This window comes from Cydia strobilella, chromosome 7, assembly GCF_947568885.1.
Source record: "Cydia strobilella chromosome 7, ilCydStro3.1, whole genome shotgun sequence".
NCBI classification, from domain to species: Eukaryota; Metazoa; Arthropoda; class Insecta; order Lepidoptera; family Tortricidae; genus Cydia; species Cydia strobilella.
In genome coordinates this window covers 13,658,336-13,683,532 of record NC_086047.1, presented here as the reverse complement: position 1 = coordinate 13,683,532, position 25,197 = coordinate 13,658,336, and the positions used below count along the sequence as shown (strand labels likewise).

The following is a 25,197-nucleotide window of genomic DNA, read 5'->3' as shown; positions in this document are numbered from 1 at the left end:
ATTCAGATATTAATTTGTTGTTATCAAACGGTTATGGATACAATCGGTCAGCTGTCAACAGTGACATTTATGCAACCAGAAAATCAACAGAAAATCTCCAAAGGGTGGACAAAATATGACGCACGCAAATATGAACGCTTGGAATAGATAAATTTTACTTTCTTTTGAGCAACGAGAAAATCTGCTGAGATAACCATATTAGATTTTAATAGGACCCTACGTTCATACACGATGTCAGGATCATCTACTTTGTACTTCGCTCTAGTAATTTAAATACTGAAATATTATACACACATTTCCAGTATTAGTTGATAAATAGCTAATAATAACTGTTACTGGCGGTATCGCATTTTGTAGTTCGTTATCATAGGTAATGTATCTATTTTATTACCAACCTAATAATGATACGAGTAGATAAAATTGGTTGACGTCAAATTGACATTCTGTATAATGGTGTAGCTTAACTTCAAACTCGGATAAATCCGGCCATTCGACCCTCTTAGAAAATATCAACCCTATGACCTTTTCTTAACACTAAAATTGCAAAATCTGACAGTAGGATTTATCCGAATTTGGAGTTAAGCGACTTAATTATAGAAAAAAAACAATGAATAGAAAACCATACCAGATAATATTATAATGTGGTTAATAAGTAAGTCATTACTCAGTAGGTATATAATATTTGATAATATATATAATGTAATTGGAAAGACTTCTACATATATGTATTACATAAACCTGAGTACGCTAATATAAATATACAAGCGCGTGACGGTCCCACTTTCTCAGTACCAAAGTTCGACCAGTCGATTTTTCCTTACGTTGGTACATAACATTATTAATTTAACATTTTTAACACATATCAGTGAAAGAACATGGGTCAGTCATGTATGGCGTTCTAAAAAAAATCATTTATCCATATTATACATAAATATATCGTCGGGTGACAACCAAAACTCACTAATTACCACCACAAGTTCATATAAGCCATTGTGAACCATAATTGTACCAAAATAAGGTCGACTTTTGTTTAAATATTTTTTGTAAATTTGTAGTTTTCGTTGTCACCTGACGATATACATTATTTGATATTTTTATACATTTTCATTTTGAGTTTTAATCGTGTCTCGATAAATGGCAGTAAATTTACTGTGACTGCAAAATGTACTATGACAATAACCCTCTATACTATCTATTCTCTTTGCTAATAATTAAAAAACTAAGCTTTATTTATTGCGTGAAATAAAACACAATCTCATATACTTTAGAGTATTTTCTTTCCTCTGGATATCAACATACCCATAAAAAATAAAATTTTAAAAAAGGTGTCATTTTCGGCATGGTACACTTACTCACTCAGCGTCAAATACTCTGTAGCAGTCAAAGTGGCCAAATAGTTCGGTACACCATACTAAATATATGGTGAACCAAACTATTTGACTACTTTGGTTGCTACAGTACAAACTACAAAAGCATGGAGACTATATAAAGGAGCCCAATCTCTATGTATGAAAAGTGTCCATCAAAACAGTAATTAGGCGGCGCCACCATACACCGAAATACTACCAAAAACAACCTACGTAATTTGGTCGGGTTATTTGTAGCCTTATATGGTTCATGTTATTATACTCATGTCCCAGAGCCAAACTAGCGCCACTGGAGAGATTAGAAACTATTATTTGAAAGCGGTCACTTTTGCAAAAATTCTGCCATAACAGATGGCTTCCTTTCTATACCATCCATATACAAAAGTATTTGACGCTGTGTATACACGAGTCAGTAAAAACGCCCATGAAGTAGATTAGCTAACGACATCTAGTTAATGCGAGGTGAACTTATAACTCGAGGAAACGGCAAAACCTGTCCGCAAGCTTTCAGTAAATCTCATTCAGCATGTTGTTTCGGCTGTTGCCGCTAGAGGTCTCTGTTAAAACCGTTTTCTACTTCAGGCCATAGATTAGTATATGTTATTGCTTCAGGCATCTCAGTGCTCCTGTAGATTAACATACTCACACTACACTGTTACCTTTCAAATTTTAAAATAGCCTAAATTTTATAGCTAAAAAACCAGAATAGATAATTGCTATTGAAAACTTAAAAAACAGCTTAAAACCACGTAAACTAACAAAGCGTATGGGAAAAAAGATATAAGATATAATGTATACATAGCTTTGACATATGGACTACATTTATATATGAACTTACTTACTATAAAACAAGCCAACATAGCAAAAGTATAGTTATTTATTTTTCTAAATCAGTTTAGGAAAAAGGCTGTAATAACAATTATATAAAATGCAATAAATGTTGCGTGAATAAAGGTTTGTACGGAACACTAAAAATGCAGGCTCAGTTCATTACCACGATTGCATTATCTCTGAGATATCAAACTGCGTTCCTTATTCATTTCAAGGACGACTAAAGTAAAGAACGCATCAGTAAATAATCAATTAATCATATTGTGACGGTCCTTTTAATTTTAAATAGGTACATGAATGTTGATAAAATTATTTTGGTTTTGAATTTATAATTACGTTCATTACATTTAACAATTATTATTGGTATACACGTATAATATTAGTCCATATAAGTATGATACCTACAACCCTATATAACCCATTAGTCCTAAATAAGTATTATAAATCCAACGGTGGTAAGATAATATCATGTCTAATTTGTAAGGCTGCATTACAGCGTTTTAAAGAACTATCCAACAGATTAGTCGACTTCACTGGCGACCGAAGAGCTGGCAGCTTTCTCGCGCAACGTATTAGCATCGCAATACAGCGGGGAAATGCTGCCAGCATCCTCGGCATCATGGCAAAGGGGCCACATTTTCTAGATGTATTTTAGTTTTATTTAGTTTTAGTTTCTAGTTTTACTTAGTTTTATTTTATAGATAAGTTCGTTTCGTTCGTGCGGTTTTTAAGAAATGTATTGTTATTCCTTTTCCTAAATATAAAACAATTAGCTTCAATCAAGCTAATTAGTCTAGAATTCCACAATTTTTTTGTCACGGAAAAATAGTCGATTTATGTGTACCTAGTCGGTCACTAAGTTCTTTTTCTAGGTTATCAACTGATTAAACATAAAATAAAGCTTAATATAAAAAAGTTTCGGCACAGTTTGATAGCTTATTTTGTAATGATCAAAACATGATATAGTAATATAAAATTCAGCTCCTTGGAAAGCTCCAGATTGCCTGAAGACTTAACACGCGGTCAATTTATGAAATTTATATTTTACAAAAGTGTGTCCAATGCAATCTTGCAACTTTGCCAGAAGGTTCAATTGCTTGTTTTAATGAGGCCTCTATATTACCGCAAATTTTGTGACCACCATTTTCTTTTTACAATCTTACAATTATCTCCAAACATTGCATAATTTTCAGTTTCGCACGTAAACGTAGAGATTAATGGCGTTATTCACAAACGCGTTACAAGCCTGAATTAGCTATGAATCGTTAGTCTTTATCTGTCATTTTGACTTATCGATTTGTAAGAAAGGGATAAAACATAATTTAACTAAATCAGGCCCGTAAAGTTTTATGAATAAGGGGGTTAGACAAGTGGGCAGGCTTGGAAAACTGTAGCCTATGTATTTAATCAAAGAAACCAATTTTTCTGAGTGCTATAGAGATTCTGCAAAACCAGAACAACAATGTTTATTAGATTGTAGTGTAAGCTTATCACTTATAAATTTAATAAGCTTTACAGCTGTATATACATGAATTTCCTTTTATTCCGTGAAAAATCTGGTAACAGAACTTAATACCTAACCAACTAGGTATAAATTAGAGAACAAAATATGTCTCGGCAGAATATTTAAAAGACGATAACTTTTGAGGCGTAAGCAACTTTTTCATCAAAGAAGTTTGAGCATTAATTTAAACAGACATTAGATTTTAGCTCTGCCAATACCTGCTTTCCGTTAAGGCTGTGGTTCCTAAAAAAACTTAAACATTGGTCGTTCGATGCTGTCAAAACTAAACGTGGTTAATTACATATATAAAAATAATCCAGCGCATCATTCGCTCCCCTGTGCACTTTCCTTCACGTTATGCTAGCCACACACGAAGCGATTTACTTGCGCAAGTTTAGACTAGCACAAATACGACTTATAAATTTCGAAGTGACCACAGACTGCTCAAGTAGACTTGTACAAATATCATTTCTGTCGAAGTGAGCGTCGAGGTGTGTTGTTTTATAACTATGCGGTGGATGACGCTTTGGCATTTTAGTTGGCTTTATTTATGCGAAAAAAATTATATGGTTTTGGCCTAGCAAGCGTCGCAAATGTTCGGAACACTAATGTCCCATGTACGGGAAAAATATAGTAACGTACTTCAAGTATCTACTACTTTTCTGAAACAACAACGTCTTGTGCCGTTTGTACAAGCAATACGCTAAGCAGGCTATTTAGATAGGTACACTCATTAGTATTACGCCTAATAGCTATATTAATTTAAAGCAAAGATCTTCTGACAGCAGACTTCAAGCAATTTTGAAAACAATCCTGTATTCAGTTATTGCGTTTCGTAGGTATCGTATGCTGTCAGAACTAAATCTATTTTAACACATATTATAAATATACTTATTCTATACTGATCGCTTTCACAGTAACCATAGAGGTTTGCCTGTCAAACAGGCCAAAAAGTTCATTTCGACAAAATAGCCCGTGACTTGGTGACTCTTAAAAGTGCACCGGGGAACTTGAGTTTCGTTTGCTAAATACAGTTTACATAGGTCACTACATAAGTTTTGCAATAGACAAATATGAAACAAAGAGATATTTAACCAATGTTCCGAGATAAAAATCATCTACTAGTTTTGTCAATTTTATGTTGACACATTAGTGAATGCTAGAGGGTATGACAATTATTTCTGTGTTAAAATTTCAAGGTCCTACCTCCAATAAATAATTTAGGCTATGCGTGTGCATAGTCTGTCAGAATCTATGTAACGCGAGGGTTTTATGTAATTAAATAAAACACATTGAGATATAATACTTGATGAGTATCGACCTAATATAAGTAATTTAGAAATAGGTACAAGTTTAGTCTAAGCGTGCTTCGTGCTTCAAATATTTCTTAGATAATGGTAATGACGGCAAATGATTTGACGATAGGAGACGATATGGAGACGAGAAACGAGTTATTATTTCCGATATAACTTCTAACAACTCTTGGCATGGAGCCCCGCGGGCCCTAGCGTAAGTAGTTCAGTAAATAGTCAACAAATCAACGGTTATAAATATGTTGCGTCAAAAGCCTTGGTTTTAATAGAAATTAATATAGAACAAATTCTCACAAAAGTCATAATTCATAATACTACTTCTTGGAAAACATACAAAATATAAAGGTAAAATAAATTTGGCAGTAGGGTAGAACGGCGACAATTGAAACACGTTATTTTTGTAAGCTTTCATTCTATGTTTTTTATATATAATTCATTGTTTATTTTATATTTCATTATTGTTTTTTATTTTTTCTCTTTTGTTGTTTAAGTATGTATAGATTTTTTATTTTAGTTACTTACTTTTTGTCTGTGTTTTTTGTTTGTGTCGTTGGCGTATGTGTACCAACTCATAGTTTTCAGTCAGGTCCCCACTGAAAAACAAGCGCCGCGGATTACCGCGGCATTATGCTGAGTGGGGTCCTATTTTAGCGTCCAATGTTTTTGTCTGTATGTTTCGTTTTTTTCATATATGTAATCTGTTGTGGCGTTAAATGAATGTATTTTCTTTCTTTTTCTTTCTTTCTTATGATTGAAACAAGGCAAATTTCTTGAAAACTACAACAACTATGCATGTGACGTAGTACTCAGTCTATACGGTCGGTCATTCTTAAATCCTGGACCAATTAGCGCTGGAACGCACGAGCAACGCGTTAGTGTTGAGGAGCCGTTCAAAATTTCGCGCGCGGCAAATTATATTTCTAACAAACATTACTTAAGAACTAAATAAATAAGGTTTAGTAATATAGGCGCATACTTTTCGAACTGTAAAAATGAAATAGTTACAGGCCATCAAACATAAATTGTTTCAATCGTCCCCTATCTACCCTACTCATACTTTGCAAATGAATTACTTTTACAATCCTTTATTTACTTTGATTTAAAGCATTATTTAAATACTATGCGTAAGGTGAATACAAAGTGTACATAAGACAAAATAGGAATTTATACGTCATTTGTCTAGTTCCAATCGATTTCATGTTATATTTACTTAAAGTATAGTTAGTAGTTGTTATAAATTTTAATAGGTGTTCGGGCATTGTAATCTTTTAAATATTTTAATATATTCAACACCTCTGACTGTCAATCACTTCGGCTCGGGCGCGGCCTGCAACGCATGTTCCTCTGTGTGTTAATATTTCCAAAATTCGGTATTTCGATGGTTTGTGAACAATCAGTTTACCAGGATCCCCGAAAATCATCGACGTGTGCTCAAGGTTATTAGTGGCTATCCCATATTGGTTGATTGCAAAGCCTGTCCAAAGTTTTTAATACGCTAGGGAACCTAGGACCAGCTGAGTTATCGAAGGGTTCATAAATACGTGAACAATAGGTATGGATCTTACTAAGGACGCGATTTTGTTGAGACTCATGAATTGAGGACTTTTATTATTTTATTATTTATTGGTATCTAAATACATTTTCTACCGTCTAAAATATATGTACTTGTAATTTTTCTAAGACACAGATTTTTACGATGGTCTCGTAAAAACTACGTGATAAGCGTACGCGCGTCTGAGTTACCTTTGAAATTCAATATGCAATAAAACACAATTTTACTCCGGTCCGGTCCGCAAGTGTCGTATTACTAAATAGCGTGTCCTCATCAATTGCTTTCGAGAGGAAAATGTGATGTCCAAACTCGCGGAATGTGGCCCGGGGTGGTATTCCAATCTCTTATACGAACGGATGTAGCCAACCAAACCAGTATAAGTTCGCCCTAGGCAGAGATTAGCATTCGTACCCAGTTGTTACAGAATATCTAGAGGCCACCATGATTCGCCATAGCATTCGACTCGCTTGCGCTCAGCAAGCAACTGGAGTATACGGTTTTGAAAGGGTTTTGGGACTCCTTTGACATGTCACGACTTCGGCCGCACCCGTTGGACATGCCTTTTGAACCTTTGCAACTATTTTTTCGATTTTAGACGGATCGTTTTTAAATTTTAATTAAATTAATTTAAAGTGAGTGAGTGTAGCGGTGTTGGCCGAGTGGATATGTGGATATTTACCTACTTAATGAAATACGTATGCTCGCAATATCCTTGTATAACACATAACACAAATGGAACAAATTACCTACCTTCCTAAGATAAATTCTTTGGTCTTAGGTAATCTTAAGAACAAGTAAGTACCTACGCGCAAATAATGAAGTTTGCGTTGTTACCCGTTTTCGTAAACCAAAATGATGTGTTATTACAAAAAATAAACCAATATTCATAAATATGGCTGCTATGGCAGCAAATATTAAAAAAATCATATAAATAAATAAAATAAAATAAAAAAGCCTTTATTTCTTACAGAATTAATTAATTATACAGTTTCCAAAAGTAGTCTTGTTAGTAATATCATGAAAAAAGAGTGTAGCTATTTTAGTGTTAGTAAACGATGAGATAACAAAAAAAAAATATTATTAGAATATTATTATTTGATTCTTTTCCCGTGAGTTATTCTGCAAGAACCCCTCTGCAGGTAAAGGCCTCCTCCAAGGTGAACCAATCGTCTCTGGATTTTGCAGTTTGCATCCAGCTTGGACCCGCTGTATGTTTGATTTCATCCTCCCACCGATTTCTGGGTCTCCCTTGCTTTCGTTTGCCTGGTGGTCCCCTCCATGCGGTCACACTTTTCGTCCATCTCTGGTCTTCAAGGCGCGCGACGTGTCCAGCCCACTTCCATTTAAGCGCTAAAGCATATGCCAAGCCATCTGTTGCTTTGGTGATGTTTCTTATTTTTGTGTGGCGTATTCTTTCTATTCGTTTTATATTTAACATACTGCGCTCCAAAATCATATGCTAAACAATAATAGATACCAATTTATTATTTAGTCGCCAAACTATCATTTCAAGCTCTCTGTTCATAATTTTGGTGGCTTTAATTTGCTACCAGTTTTTTTAATAATATGAAGCTTATATTTGGAGCTAGTGTTCATTTTTAGGCTCTAAAATATTAATACACGGCCAAATTATGTTATTATATGCCCATTGAAAGTTCCTGTTTAATATTTTAGTTGCCTGAATAATAATAAGCCATAATTAATTTCCACGAAAATTGTTTTCATTTGAACATGCAAAGTTGAGCCATTGATGAGGACGTAAGTGCCGCGAAGGTATGTATGTATGTATGTATGTATGTATATTCTTTATTGTACATAGAAAAACAAATACGAGAAACACAGTTACAACGATATTTAAATACAACAAAGGCGAACTTATGCCTATATGGTACCTACGCCCTTTTGCTTGTACGGCTTTTCAATATCGTATGAAGATTCGGAACCATCCATTGTACTTTGTACGGTACCAGATATGTACTAGGCCGTTTTTTAATGAAGTCTTTTAACCCTTCAAACCGCAGAAAAAAGCCGAGGTATTTGTGAGTTCAAGCCTCGGATGTCCTAATGATTCTGGTTAAAAAAATAAGCAAAACACTGGTACATTCAAAAGTTATAGTTTGTCAAAGGACTGTCTCATTTCAAATATAGACAGAGAGAATCATACTATCTTTGTCTTACACTAGTACTAGCACCCAAAAGAAAAGGATGAGACATGAGTATAGTTTTTGTTTTGTTCTTATTTACTGACAATTTGGTTTGACGAACTATATGTTGTTTGTAACCTACAATGCGAATAAAGGGAATTAAAAAGTGTTAGCTACCTGCCAGTAGTCCGTCTCCTGGCGGATACCGGCGTTCTGCGCAGAGGGCGTCTCGAGGCGCCACGGGCGCTCCACCGACGCGGCGCTTCGCTCCACCTAAACAGTCCCCTAGTCAGCACACTACTCCAGCCAGACCACTTCATTCGTAACACCGAAGATACCTTATAAACTATTACTACTGCGTGTCTTCCCTATTACCGCAAAAAATAGTTTTTTATGATATTATAGGAATGATTAATTATTCCATAATCATAAACAAATAATGGAGTTATAGTAAGCAGAATTGGTAAATATTCGAATAGTTGATAGAACTTAGTTAAAAAAAACATGCAGGTAACCTTAAGACGGGAACGTCGGAAATAGCCGCCATTTTCAATACAATTTACCTAATTAATTCATGGTTGAAAATTTACCTTAATATGTAGTCACTCAAGGAAGTAATTTAGAAGAGAGATGCTATTATCAGGACCCTTTAAACGCTTGACTGGTGTACACAAAATTAATAACAAAGTAATTGTTGACAATCAGATTTTGGAAGCGGGTGTGTTTATGTGTTATTATAATTTTGGTAGACTGCAAATGAATTTCATATAAAAATAAAAGCATAAAAGTAGAAATAATACTTCCTTATTACGTTATAACTTCATTAAATATAGCTATACTTTCGTTTTGCTACGTTATTGCAGAAATGCACATACCTGTTTATAATCAGATCAAGGTCAGTAAACTCAAACTTGTGGATGGTCTAACCGTCTAACCTAACATTATACTTTAAAAATAAGTCTGTTGGAACGCCAGGCATGATCAATAATTTTGAAAGATCTTCTGACGCGTTAAAAGATGAATCACCCTGAACAATTTCGCAGCCGAAGCAGTGGGCGAAGCGCTAAGACAAACTTTACTTAATAAATTATACTGCAAATTTTATTTTGAAATGAAATGCCGATAAAAAACAAGTTTGAGGAGTCTGAATCCAAGCTAAATATTATAATAATTATATTCCATTTTTTGGGCTCTGCTTTTGCCATTATAGCTATGTACTACGTAGTTTCGTCATGTCCGTCTATCCGGATTGCCTGTCCGTATGTCATAGCCATTTTACTCAAAATCTATAAGTTGAGCTTTAATGAGTTTTATTTCTCAAAACCTCTTATTAAAACGACTTTAGTGCCGTAAATATACCAACAAATGGCCGTGGTTTTTTGCTATTGCTAGGTAATGCTTGAGAACCTAACGCATTCGGTCCATCATTCCACCGATCGACTCTAAAAAACAAGTAATGGCTATTAGTAAGCTACAAGTAATACCTATAGATAATAAGGCCTGACTCCGGTCCTAGCCTGTAATTTAGATTCATACCAAATACTCAGGGAAAAGCATTCCACCGACGACTCATGTCACGAAATTTTCCTTTTCCATTACAGCTTATTCTGCATGAACAATAAGCATTTCACCAACTCGCATACTCGATTCGAGATCGCAAATAGCATAGAAGTTTTTCGTTTCGTATCGTTCTTTGATCCGGGTATCACGTAGTGCACACGTATGCTATGTCTATGTCTAGATACATTGAATTCGAGCGCACTCGAGTTGTAGGTATCCGAGATATGCGAGTGAAAAGAACCCGCCGCTGCACCGCTTCTGCTCCGCGTTATTAAATCACTCAATTAATTTCTTTGTGTCCAATCCTTTGTCGATTGATACAAACTAGAGTGATTGAATTCCTTTGAGAGGATATAGGGTTCAGTAGAAAATTATTATTAGTCCCGTTTATAAAATTGATATATGAGCTTTTACCCGATGAAGCTATGCCAGCAAAGTAGTACAATGGTGTTATACATTGTATTGAATTATAGCTTGTAATATTTTGAAAGCTTTTCCCGCCTTATTTGAGTACATTGTTTCGTTATTAAGTTACGTCCACAATTTTGCGATGATATTGCGCTTCGTATATGCTTAGGGCATTGTCCTCTCCGTAGTAAAACAAAATTGTAAGCATTTCACCTACCGTTAAAAGCAGGAAGCTCTAAACTTAATCTCACTTTGATGTTGCTGCTAAAACACAATTTCCTCCTGTCTATAGTAAATAGCAAGCCCGATTCTTTTCTTTCCTTGGAGTCTTTAAACTTGAACATGCAGCGTTTTATATATACCGTAAAACGAGGAGGCTTTCAAATTGCGAGGATACTTTGATGATTACTTTGAATTTTTTTAATTTTTGACAGTTATTCGTAAACTACTGAACGCATCCCATTCATATTTTTGTGTTAGCAACACTGACAGGTCGGTAATCTTTCCTCGCGACTTACGTGCACGAAACGCTGCTCTTCGTTGTGAAAAAAGTCTTCGTTTTAGTTGTGACTGGAAAATAGCTCGATTTTGTGCTATGGAAAATTTCAGCCCTGCCAGTGTGTTTTAATTACAGTATTCCGTTGTTATTCATGTTATTACATGTTTCTTTAAGCATAAACATGATTCTGTTTTTGGTCGTCGACGGCCATTTTGTTCCCTATTAGCAAGTTAACGAAAAGGGGCTATATTGATAGACAATGTGAGGCGACATTGATAGTTATCATGTTCACCCCAAAGGCTCATCTGACTCCAGTAACTTATAAAATGTGTTGATTATCAAAGTGACTTATTCTTTTCCTATTTTATACTTGTGATATATTTATAATAAATTGGTACTATCAGATTGTTTTATTTGTTTTTTAATTATAAAACAATTAATATTACACAATAATTTAATATATTTAGGTACATACGGTACAATGTCAAGGAATTATCAAACTGACCCCTGTAATCAATCTTACCCCAGAACCTTTGAAATCCCAAATCTTCCAAAAAAGGAGTAACATTTTTTTTCGCCTTTTCTACTGCTATAAGGGGATACTTTAGGATAGAGTTAAAAAACGGTTGCTATCAAAGTGACCCCTTTTTAATTATAAATTTGATAAGCCACTTTTTTTCTCCGATAATACTATCGGATAATTAATTTTTGTTTATCATTTCTAAAAAATCTTCATGTTAAGTGGATTATACATTATTTATTGTATATTTTTTTATTTAAAAATGAAAAAGATATACAACTTTGAATTTAAAAAATAGTTAATGTAACCCCGTTTTACGGTACACGTACACATGATTAGCAGGAAACGAAATCAATTTATAAATTTATTTTAATTCAAGCTTGACAATAGACCGTTTGTTATTACTTATTAGCTACACGGTTTTAATTTTACTGTAGGTAATCACTAAAGAACATGTTTTACTTCTGTAACGCTTATTATCCGAGTCAGTAAAACTGATGCACGTTTGTTTCAGATTTTTTAAATCGAAAATTTACAAAGATAGCCTGATAGGTTATCCATTACGCAGTTGGTGTTTGTATTGTATGTTAGTCGTTTGGTTAAAAAATAAATATTTTTCTTTACATATGTTAGGTACATTTATCTCTCACTCAATTACTCCTCAATGGTTTGACATTTTTATCTTAGCACAAAATTTTATTTCGGGCGTACTTCTTCGGACAACGTAATAGATACTTTTCAATACATATATTCGACCTATAATTATGAATAAACTAAACAATACAAATATGGTCGTTATTATGACCAAACGGTTTGCTATGGTTTCTGTTATATCAAACAATTATCATTCATCTCGCAACAGATTAATTAGAGGAGTCGAAAGTCCAAGTTACTACCCACGTGTCTGCTATGAAGGTTAATTCACAACCATGGGAGTTGATTAAGACAGACAATGTGATACCTAGTTGTTTAAATACCTAAGACAAAACAAATCAACGACGTCGACGCACAATTATGTGTGTATGGAGGAAAAGAGAATCAACTCAGAACAGGAAATGTACCTATAGTGTAATTTTAGATTCAGTTGTATCTACGTCTTAAGGAATGAAATTGTTTTCCAAGATTTGCAACAATTTGAAGAATATAATTTAGGTGGAGCATTCCTAAATAAAAAGATTTATTTGGCTCTTGGTGGTACTTGTAATAGTAACAAGACGTGGACCTTTTACTAGAATAATCACTACTGCCGGTCTGGCTGGAGCTAGTGGTGGTGGTACTGAGGGTGGAGAGGTCACTAGAGGCCCGCGCGGAGCGCAGCCGCGGCAACACGGGGGCCTCGTCGGCCTCCGGCGTCGTCGCCGGCACTTCCCACGCCCAGCCCAGCGCGCGAGCTGCTGACCACACCGCGAACACAAATGTCAGCATGGCGCTATCGCGCCACGCGCCCTGCTCTCCCGCCCCCTGACGAAACCATCGGTCCGTTCACTCAAGACATCAACATAAATCACTAACGTCACTCGCGTACCACGTGCGGCCGCCGGCCGTAACGGCGTGCGCGACCCGCGCGAACGCTCGACCACTACTGTATCGAACTCGTACCGTTGCCGAGTGATTTCAACGCACTAGCCGCCAGTATCTATCGTCATATCGAAAAATATTCACTTGCCTGTTTTAGTCGTGTTTATATACACACATTTTCATCATCATCAACATCTTTTAACTTTTACTATAAATATCACGGCACTTGTCATTAGGATAGAGCAGGTGTCATTGTTGCACTCTGGTCGTATAGGTTACGCGTTGTTGATACCGGGTGTTTATGCGAGCGGAGCGGAGTGCGTGACGCTTGTTGACGTTGCGCGGCGCGGGGAACGTGAGCGGCGACGTCACCCGCGCCGCCACCGACCGAAAGGGCACGTTCTATATTTGTAATAACCCACAGTCACATCACAAGACACCGATGCGATTGTATTATTTATTTTAAGTAAAACGCTTGATCACTTGTTGCACGCGCGTCCCGTAGAGGCTCTGCTGCGGTCGCAACAAATCGATCACGCCGGTCGCACAACGAAGCGAGAAAAGGTGTGCTTCGCGCGGGGAAATCGTGTCAACGTCATGTCGTACGGGAGCAGCACCACGGAACACCCTGCGGCTGCCCGGCGGCCATGTTGGCACCGCCATTTTGCCGGGGGTCGAAAGGGGCGAGCCGCATGCGTACGGCGGCACGCAACCCTGTGTAGGAAACGACGCAAGTCGCGTGCCGTGCGAACGGAAGCGCCCCTTACACCCTTACACCCAAGAACTACTTTGACGCGCGATGCAAAGCACGTCCGTTTGTAGGTCAGGAAACTTTCAGTGTATCCTCTGAAGCTTGCCGCGGATCGCGGTAACTGATTTCAGTTTCATAGATTTAGGTTAGAAGAGATAATGAATGAAAAGCATGGAGATTAATAAAATAATATTTTTTGGCCCACTTAGACCATCTTGGCAGTTTAGTTTAAGAAAATATATTTTGTATGTATGTATGTAAACACTTTATTGTACATAAGACAGATTACAAACACAATAAAAGAACATAAATATATACAATGTACAAAGGCGGACTTATCCCTATAAGGGATCTCTTCCAGTCAACCTTTGAGCAATTGAGAATGAATATTTTGTAAGGATTAAATTTTTCTTTTGTGCAATAAAGTTTAAATAAATGACTAACGCATTAAAACTATTAAGTACCTATATCGTAATACCACTGAACAGATTTAAAAAAAAACAAAAAAAACATAAGTAACATTAAAAATCAATATTGAAAAACCGGCCAAGTGCGAGTCGGACTCGCGCACGAAGGGTTCCGTATCATTACGCAAAAAACGGCAAAAAAATCATGTATGGGAGCCCCACTTAAATATATAAAACAGAATAATATAAATATTATTTATATTATTCTGTTTTTAGTATTTGTTGTTATAGCGGCAACATCTGTAAAAATTTCAACTGTTTTGTACTTTCGGCAAGTTCCGCCGTGGCAGACTATCAAATTCGGACTTAGCATCACTTTTATGGGAAACCATTGTGCATCTCATCGCGGTATCAAGTTGGTACGAAATTTTACTGCCGGCTCTTCTACCATTAATAATTTAACAAGGCTAAAGTCACGTATGTTGAGTTTTGCAACATTTGTTGAATTGCGAATAACCTGTATTGGTTTCTTCGAGGCCGATTGGAGAGTGTATGGTTTCACTTTGTATTGGTTATTTAATTAAGCAACGTTGTGGCATGTAGGTACTTATTTGTGATTGGTGATTTTTAGTTTTAAATAAATTGAGGACGAACAAATTGCAGTAACAATATATTTTGTCGGGTATTATGTTTTCTATTGCTTTATGGGCTGAAAGTGTTTTTTTTCCTTGCGTTTTCCTAATATCATATCAACCCGTCATCATCACCCACCCGTTATCATAAAACCCGTTTTAATTGAAAACGCGTTTTCCATACTTAATTAGCGAAAACTAGTTTTCACTAATTATTCAAAATTAGTAGTAGTAGTAGTAGTAGTAGTAGTAGTAGTAGTAGTAGTAGTAAAATCACTTTATTGTACAGACCCGTGTAGAGACACCCGAGATATATCGGAGCGGCCAAGCCAAGGTGCTCACAAATATCTGAACACGCCTCTATTGGTAAGGCGCTAAAGTGCGTGTGTATCGTTTCGTGACAACGTGTTTTCACTATATACAGTGTGGAAAGAATGAATGGGCCCTAGAGGGAAAGTGCTTTAAAGCCTTAAGTTAGCTCATTTTGCTCAAAGGAAACATTCTTATATTTTTTTAAAGAAACATAACTGAATTTAAAGATTTTTTGAAATTCGCTTGTTTCACCCGGGTAATCGAACCGACAAAAAGAAATAAAAAAATAAACACTCGCTATTTTATTCTACAATTCGATACAGTTAATGCTAATGGTAACATTTCTCCAAGAGGCCTTCAATCGTCTGTCGTACAAAATATCCATAAAACAAAAATAAATTATATTTAGTATTCAAGAATATTTTAACAAGGAAAAAAAATGAAAAATCTTTGAATGCAAGTTTTGTTTATTTTCAAAAATAAAAGAATGTTTCCTTTAAGCAAAATGAGCGAATTTAAGGTTTTGAGGTAGTTTCCCTCCTGGGCCCATTAATTTTTTCCACACTGTATACCTACCTATTTATGGATACTTATGGTGGTGGAGTCTGCCGTCGTTATTCTTGTCCGCCACTTAGGTTTGTCCTGGGGCTTCGTCTTCTCGTAATATTATCCAAGCCTGCCTATGAACCCCATTTACAAGCAAATCACGTGTGGCTTTGACGTTTCGCCATCTAATAGCCGTGAGGTGTTCTTGTTACCATATTATGCACTTTACCGATCTATTCATTCTTGATACAAATATGAATAAATAGGTAACGAGTACAATTGATATCGATTGTCAAGCAGTCACATGTTTACAACAAAATGAATAATTTACACAAAATTTTAATTCAGAATTTGAAATGTCGGAAAGTTAAATTTGATGCGGGTGTTTCCATATCAAATTGTTTGTATAGGTAAATGTGGTCGAGGGGAGAAGTTATTAGAGACTTTTTGTAGTTGTTTTTATTTGTGTGTTTAATACTATTAGCTCGAAGGTTGCGCCGATTGATCTGGTGCATGGAGGGATACTTTACAGGTTTCTAGTGTGCCTCGCGCGGATGAACAAGGAACAAGCAGCGTTCAAAGCTGATACTGTACAAGTTGGATTTAAATGTCAGAACCAATAATTGTTCTGCGGGGTAGACGCTATTGTTGAATAGTTAATTACCTATAAAAAATAATCATAACAAGTAATATGTCAAACTAGTTTGTTTTATTTCAAATATTGTCTAATCATTTCATTTAATATGGACACTTTCAAATAGCTATCACCATATTATAATTTAAATAAGGTTCAAAATCTTCCACACGTATATTAAACGTGACCGTACAACTAAATTAGTAGTATGCCTTTCGCGTTAGCTCCGACATCGGCAACACAATGCTCGTTACCTTGACAGCTAATGGCCGTCTCCATCCACTATGTTATTACGTACGTTGTACACGACCAGCCACACTGCTTTATCGATACCTGTATCAGGCTAGGTTCTCAACCGCCTTTGATAATCTTCAGTCATTTCCTATTATTGCTAAGATGCAAAACATTAGATACATTACCTTAAGTTCGTCTTATTCTAGCTTTTTATTTATTTTATTGCTTTGATTTATGCATTTGCATTTTTGCTTTGGCGGCAGTGCCATGATCGTATTAAATATATCAAACATAAAACATTCTTCCCGAACATGTTTTCTTGACAGTGCTTAAGGACTTTGAAATTAAAGCGATCATTAAAGGTGGATTGGGCTGTTGTTCACAGCGCTTACCACCACATTGCCATAAACAATGAGTGTAATCTTTACACATAGTCCAGATGAAACGTTTTGTAAATAAGCAGATTGTGCAGCCTTGAAGCGTTGCGTCTTGCATCTGTGTCCTGACTTCTCACCCGACAGACTGTCGGGCGTATCCTGTGTCGCGGCCGCCCACGGTTGTGGCCAAACATAATTAGTGTGAGGATTGCATGTAGATGCAATTACGCCACCCTTTACGGCCAGATTGCACGGTAATGATTAACGCTTGGAGAATGCGGCTTTGTGGGCTAAATGGATATTGTTACGTGCGAATACATTCAATTATATTTGAAGCTAGATATTATGACGGTATTTACGAAATACGTTCGTACCAATACTTTAATTAATATTTAAGAAATTATAACACATATGAATGAACGCCTAATAAAAATCATTTTACGTTAAGAGAAAAAAAGTTGTTTCCTTATGACCACCTACAGCCTACAGCGTAATGCATTTGCGCCTGGGATGTGTATTCAATTCTCTCTACTACACGTATAATATCGATCTAAAAACTTGCAGTGGCAATAGAATTTAGTTACATCTGATTATCGTAATTAATTAATAGCTCGTTAAAGTGCCCCACTGCTGGGCAAAGGCCTCTCCCCTTGATCTCCACAACTCCCGCTGTTGTACGTTTTCCGGCCAGTTACTGATGAAGGTGTCTAAAGGATGACTCACGTTAGACCGGGCCGTGTCCGGGCCGGAGCTTCCGGCGCTTACTTTTCTATGACATGACAGGTGATCACGTGATGCTTTCCATAGAAAAAGAAGCGCCGGAAGCTCCGGCCCGGACACGGCCCGGTCTAACGTGAGTCATCCTTAAGTCGTCCCGCCATCTCCGTCTGGGCCGATTATCGTATATTTTCAAAAATATCCGCTGGCGCCAAACAAACTGGACTTGTTCATTTAAGAGACATTGAAGTTTTTGTTATTAGTTTTCTTCATAAGTTAAGAGACTGGCCAAAATTAGCACCACACCGAGATGAGTCGACGAGTGGAAAAGGAGGGGGGGGGGAGGGGGGGGGGAAGGGGGGGGGGGCTTTACCCGGAAATGGGGTACAGTGGCGGGCTCTGACTTAATATTAGTTTACTTAACCTACTTCGGCTTGATGTTTTAAGTGTCACATTGTATTGGGTTGGGCATTGCATTGCATTAAAATAATGATTCAAAGTTTTCTGCAAAAAACTTATATGCCAACAAACGTATCTCTTTAAGATACTGTATAAATCAATATTTTATATCTGTAATTTTGTACCTTACGTAAAAATTTACACAGATTGAGGTAGTACGGTTACGAGCCCCAATTAATTTCAAAATTATGGCAACATCCGGCAGAGAGCATGAATCAGTAAAAACCGGAAGTGGAAACAAGTCGTTAAGTGTTTTTCCCCCAGGCTGTTACCCGATTTTTGTGCTTTTTAGGGTTCCGTACCTCAAAAGGAAAAAACGGAACCCTTATAGGATCACTCGTGCGTCTGTCTGTCTGTCTGTCCTTCTGTCACAGCCTATTTTCTCCAAAACTTCTGGACAATTAAGTTGAAATTTGGTACACATACATACATGACATACATACATATCATACAGTACACATGACCCAAAGATAGACATGTAACGTAAACAAATTAATTTTAAACACGGGGGCCACTTTTTGGGGGGGGGGAGGGTATCGTGTTACATATCAAATGAAAGAGCTCGTTGTGAGAATCTCAAATATATTTTTATATAATTTTAGAAAAAAACAGTTAAGAAGTTATTCAAGAAAAGAGGCAAAAAATGACTATTCCCCCCCCCTTTATCTCCGAAACTACTGGGCCAAAAAATTTGAAAAAAATACACAAAATAGATCTTTAGATCACCGGAAAACCTATTACAAATTTGAAGCGTGAGTCGGACTTAACTACTTAGTTTTTGTTCCGACCCCTACGGGTTTTTTAAAGACATTTCGCATAAAAAATACATTGTTTAAATTGTGTAATGTACGGAACCCTTGGAACGCGAGTCCGACTCGAACTTGGCCGGTTTTTATGCTTATAGAATACATGGCTTTCATAAAATATGAGATAGGTACAACCCGTTGACGTCGAAATGTAGAATTAGAAAATATAAATAAATGCCGTAAACTGTAACTAGTTTTGGAGAATAAGATTTACTATTCAATTTAGTAGAATCTGTACGGAAAGAGAAGAGTCGTAGGATTTGAGGTCATGCCAGTGCTATTTTATGGTTTTTGCTATGCTGACAACACTGTCAACGTAATTATAGTACGACACTAAAGGTCATGATACTTGAATCCCTTTGTTCCGGTATTTGGCCACGGCTTACTAAAGGGAGCCTGATGTCGGCTCGGCAACCCAATCCTTTGAATAAGCGCAGGCACTAGTTTTTTTCTACCCAAAGTTTAAAACAAACTCTTGTTTTTATGTCTCAGATAAATTGACAGTTCGATTGACAAAACTACTAAAACTAGTTAAGAATCTGCCAATACAACTGTCATTTTAGTACAGAACTAGATAGTCTAATTTAAAACCTCATCTATCCAGTCCAACAGTTATTTTAGTACAGAACTGAGTAAATCGGGTAATAATTGAACAATCGAACTGTAATTTTAGTATCTGGGATATAGAAACAGTGCATAAGTAGGCTTTATTGGGATAAGACCGATTCTCTCACGATATTTTACTTCGCCGAACAATTAACTACTGCTAAATATGAGATAATACTTCGTAAATAACAGAATCTAATAAACGAACTCACAAATAAAGAAGTATTTTATTAGTAAAACTTTTATCTTTGTAATCGAATTCTGAAAGAAAAATTTAATGTCACTTATGTTTGAGCTAGCTTTAGAACAACTAGGGAGACTCATTTTAGAACTATGTATCTTCATCTGAATTAGATGTGCTTGAATCTGACACGTAGATAACAAATTCTTACATTTCACCTACTTAGTGATATTTTATTCGAGATACCGTAGGTACTTTTACTCAGTCCTGAAAAAAAAATACATATAAATACGCATTAAATGGCTAAGTATCTAACTATTTGTCAGTTATTTTAAGATCATGAATGACCTGCATATTTATGAAAATTAATATATTTGGAATGAATATACTTACCGATTATGTACCGGAGACAAGTTATTTAGGGGGCCGATTAAATAGGTAATTATTTAATATTAAATACAACATCAATTCCCGTCATAGCAGAAACACTTTACACGACTTATTGTAAGTCGATTGTGGGGCTTTTAGCCGCTTTTTTCCTGAAAAAAAAATACATATAAATATGCATTAAATGGCTAAGTATCTAACTATTTGTCAGTTATTTTAAGATCATGAATGACCTGCATATTTATGAAAATTAATATATTTGGAATGAATATACTTACCGATTATGTACCGGAGACAAGTTACTTAGGGGGCCTATTAAATAGGTAATTATTTAATATTAAATACAACATCAATTCCCGTCATAGCAGAAACACTTTACACGACTTATTGTAAGTCAATTGTGGGGCTTTTAGCCGCTTTTTTCCGCTAACAAAATCGAATAATATTACCTAAATATAATTTCCCTTGTGGAACCATGATGGTTGGAAAGTATTTTATACATAATTCTTGCAGTTTTTGTAAATAAAAATACACAACGACATATAAACAACAGAAGTTTGTTTATTTTTTATAAGACAGGTATCAAAAATTAATTGCCATATAAAATTGATAATGTTAGTTCCCGTTTCCGCCACGACTCTTCTCTTTCCGCACAGACTCTATCTAGAAGTAGAGTAAACTCTTTATTGTTATAAATAACATAAGATTTGTATGAAGTACGAAGGCGAACTTATTCCTTTGAGGGATCTCTTCCAGTTAACCTCTGAGTAGATGAGAGAAGAGAGTGAAAGAGGGTGACAAATGCAGCAAAAAGTAAATATAATACTGTAAGACAACCTATTAAAGTAAACTTTGATCGTGACTATATACAGCCTTCGACGATTACTGCAGAAGTGAAGAACACAATACACGCTTATTATGCGTAGACCACCGCCGTGGCAAGGCTTTTAAAATATGTAGATAAGCACTATTATTAGACTAACAGCCGCTCCATAACGCTCCATCCAGGACATAAGGTTTAAAACAAACTTGCTTATACCGTAAATTCTAGATAAACGTCAATTTAGAAGTTTGAGTAAACTGAAAATGCGATGGAGCGTGCGTTTAATAGGTAAATATACGAATACCGACGGGCAATGGGCATGTATTATACACCGTGTTTTTATTGAAGAAATAAAACTAAATAGCATAGTTAATTTATAAAAAAGTAGATAAATATTACATATGACGTTATTTTAACAAGGGCATTACATTTACCAAAACCAAACTCAACCAAAAAATTAAAAACTGACATATCAATGACATTTCGAACATCGATCGTCCGGGATAGTACTGACGTTTAGTAGAAAATGTATAAACTCGTACTAAACACTAATCAATATGTCAGTAGGCCTCGAAGGGGGCCTTATCAGATAAAATAAAATTATTGATTATCTCCGAACCGGAGTTAATTGAGAAAATTACTATATTTAAGTTCAGGAATGCACCCTAGAAATAAATGAAAAAAAAAAAAAAAAAACGGTGTATAGTCAACACAACGGTACCAAAAATATCGTATGTTCCATTTTCGCTTACTCTTAAAAGTTGAACCAAGTAAAAACACAACTCTTTCATCTCCATTAAATACTTAAAAAAAGTACAAGAACTGCTGCTTCTGTATAATTACCTATATCTGTATTTATAATAGTTTTCCTCACTTATATACAGGGTGGGCACAGGGATTCCGACACACTTTAACCATGAATTCTAGTGCCTATTTGGATAAAAAAAAAGTAATATAACAATGCCATAGAAAGCCTAATTTACGAGATATTCAATTATTTAAGTAATTTCGAAGTTAAAAAAACTCAAGGCTAACACGCCCTTATGTGACGTAATCATACATACCAAGACACAAACAATCACACATGCAAAGCAGAAGTGTTAAAAATAGTAAACTTACCTGTCACCTGCTATAAACTAGACTATAAAGTGTCATATTGGTGTCGCATGTTGTCTTTTTCACTCTTTCAAACTAAAGATACGTTCACAAGTTAGTACTATCGTTAATTGATTTATTTTGTTCCAGAAATTAAGTAAATTAATTAGGCAATTTTGGACCCATGTTGATATAACATTTTTCTTTCGTAACACTGCCAGGAATCCACGGTTAAAGTCTGTCGGAATCCCTGTGCCCACCCTGTATATATAAAATAAAATAAAAATATATAAGAATGTAATACTTATAAACCTAGGGATAAGCGGTGCCTCCCAACACAAGCATTGTTTGCTTACCGGGCGGCTCCTTCCCCTGTATCACATAAATGTACATTTTTATGAAATAAAGAATTTTGTATTTTGTATTTTTGTATTTTTTTTGTAAGAACTGTGTTTCAAGGAAAAACTTCAGATTAGTATAATAAGCTGTATAAACCCGAGTATTCTATAGCACATCCCACTTTGTAGAAATGAACGAGTGGGGAAACAAAGGCAGATTAAATCACTGAACGCTGAACGGACAAGGACTCTGTTGAGGAAATATTTGCTCATCAAACAAGGGGTATCATTTATACCTCAGTTATTATTCTTATCTATCTATAGCGAACCGAAGTTTACTTAAGTCTGCACGTATACTCGTATTAATTCGGATACGACTGGCTCTACTACTCACTATATACCGTGTTATTTTTGATTTCCGTTAATTTTGAGGGGAGATTCTTCAGGTTAAATAAAGTTAATTTCGCTAAGAAACTAGTATTTTAACTCTTACAGTTTTTGAGATATTCAATAAATAAATTTAATTGCTGAGCCTGTGTAAAAGATTCTTCATTGCCTTCAAATTTTATTTATTTTTTATGTTTCGTCAGTAAAGAGTTTTCCATTGATAGCTATTCACTACAAGAAGGTTACTGAGGTGAGTTAGTTTGACAATTCCGACATTAACTACTTTTCTTTCATTATGTGTCACACTAATTTTTACGTAACTCTAAAGGACCTTTTACAATGCAATATTCATTTATTTTGTATGAAAAAGGAAAAAAAAATTTTTTTCGAATTTTACAAAAAGCGATATACCAGGTAGCTTCTATTAATGTACCAAGCAACGTGTCGAATTTAACGAAAAAAAAACACGGATAAGTAATATGGACATAAGCCAATTTGAGACGGTTTTTTTTTGCTCCGTGCATAATTTACTTAGTTCACTTAAATCGGGTTATGGGTGGGATAACATGGGTTTCTGTCTGTCGTGTAAGCCATTTATTACAAAAAAATGTATTCATAAGTACTTCACATACCTTAGGGCCACTTGCACCATCCATCAGGGTTAGCTACTAACTCGGGGTTAGTTATGGTTAGAGTTCAGGCCGGAGTTACCAGTACCATTTAACCCTGTGTTAACGATTAACTCCGAGTTAGTGGCTGACCCTGGATTTTACAAGTGGCCCTTAGTACCTCAAAGGTGTGCTATTGGAAGATCAGCGCATGAAGCCACCAGCAATATGCTGAGATGAGGCCATTTCGTGGCACTTTAATCTTATTCTATGTTTTATTTTTATATTATGTAATGTTTGTTTGTGCTTACGAATAAAATTCTACTCTATCCTATTCTATTTCTATTTCTCAGTTCTGATCTGTAATATGTTCTAACTATTGTAATACCAAAAACTAACAAGTCAAGTTATATTATTATATGCTAATGAAAGAGAATGCCTACTGAGATTTATGTATTTAAAAATATTCAAATGGCAACTAGGTATAATATAATGTCACATGTATTAAACGTCACTTCTTTGTTCTGTCAGTTAAGGACAATATTACTTTATTTTTCAAAGTATTCGTGTAAATTATGCTAAAACTATCAATAGGAATTCGCGTCAGTGCTATTTTGTTATGATTAATTAATTTCATGAAAGCGGTGATTTTCGATACGAAATACTAAATATCAGATTAATTTATAGATTAGTATGCCGTAGTAATTTTGATACTTAATATGAATATGCATCATAAAGTAACCATTTCCGAACATACTAGTAATATGATGTGTTGTCTGTGTTTAAAATAAATTATTTTACACCATGGACAAAATAAAGCATTTTTTTGACATATCAATTTCTATCGGATAGAACTGAAGAATATAAGGTGACTTGACGTTCAAGTCGCTTGTTCTGTTTTCACATAAATTCCATAGTGACTAAACGTTTTGACAGTTCGAAAAAAGAACTGATTTGACTAGCAGGCAAAAAGTACCTTATTTGAAATTTGTAGAGAGCGTGCGTACGATTAAGTCACACACGTTCTCGAGAACGGCACAACGGTAAGGGAGCACAGTAGGTACCATCAGCCTTAAAAGTGCATGGCGAATTTATCAATGAATTCATTCATAATTTCTCCATGCAATTTTGCAGCTCACTGTACAAATCACACATACGAGACTTGCATAAAGTTTTGTTCGTAGATATTCTGTCATAAAAATCGATTTATCGGCTTAAGTATAAAAACATTGTAGAAAAAAAAAACAAATTTGCATGTCTAATATATATCGAACTAAAAGAAGAAAATGTCCAAGTATTATTTTAGTTTCATCGCCTTATACACGGTGTCACAATACGCTGTTATTTTTTTATTAGCCGCTATTTTATAGTGTTTAATCTCAGTAGTCCAAATGTATCTAAAATGTATATGGCTAAAACTGTGATTGATAAAATGAAACAATGATATATTTGGTAGGTATCGATGAGTACTATTGGACGGGTTGCAGCACATTTTGTTATTCATATATGACATTAAGATGCATATTAACAACAAAGTTTATCGATGTTTTATTTTATCAAGCAATCGGTTTTACCTGAAAAAGTTCCACTTAAGCCCAATAAAAAGATACAGTGTGTGTGAAATTTATCTAAAGTAAAACAGCAAAGACGTCTCGAGTGCCAGGGATAATAAGATTGGTAT

At 35.4% G+C, this 25,197-nt stretch overlaps 1 protein-coding gene across 12 annotated transcripts in view; it reads right to left on the bottom strand.

Moving 5' to 3' along the window:
* Nucleotides 1–25,197, bottom strand: part of LOC134743219 (3',5'-cyclic-AMP phosphodiesterase) — a 597,682-nt gene that overhangs the window by 164,989 nt on the left and 407,496 nt on the right. The window contains exons 1-2 of one of the 12 annotated variants that reach the window (XM_063676608.1): nucleotides 12,921–13,324; nucleotides 8,889–8,984 (exon numbers count right to left, since the gene is read on the bottom strand). The exons of 10 other annotated variants lie outside the window; for them this stretch is intronic. In XM_063676608.1, coding sequence (XP_063532678.1) covers nucleotides 8,889–8,984; nucleotides 12,921–13,123 — 299 coding nt within the window. In that variant the 5' untranslated portion in view covers nucleotides 13,124–13,324. Of the gene's footprint in view, nucleotides 1–8,888; nucleotides 8,985–12,920; nucleotides 13,325–25,197 lie in introns of those variants that run through there. One more of the 12 variants, XM_063676612.1, reaches the window with a different exon arrangement.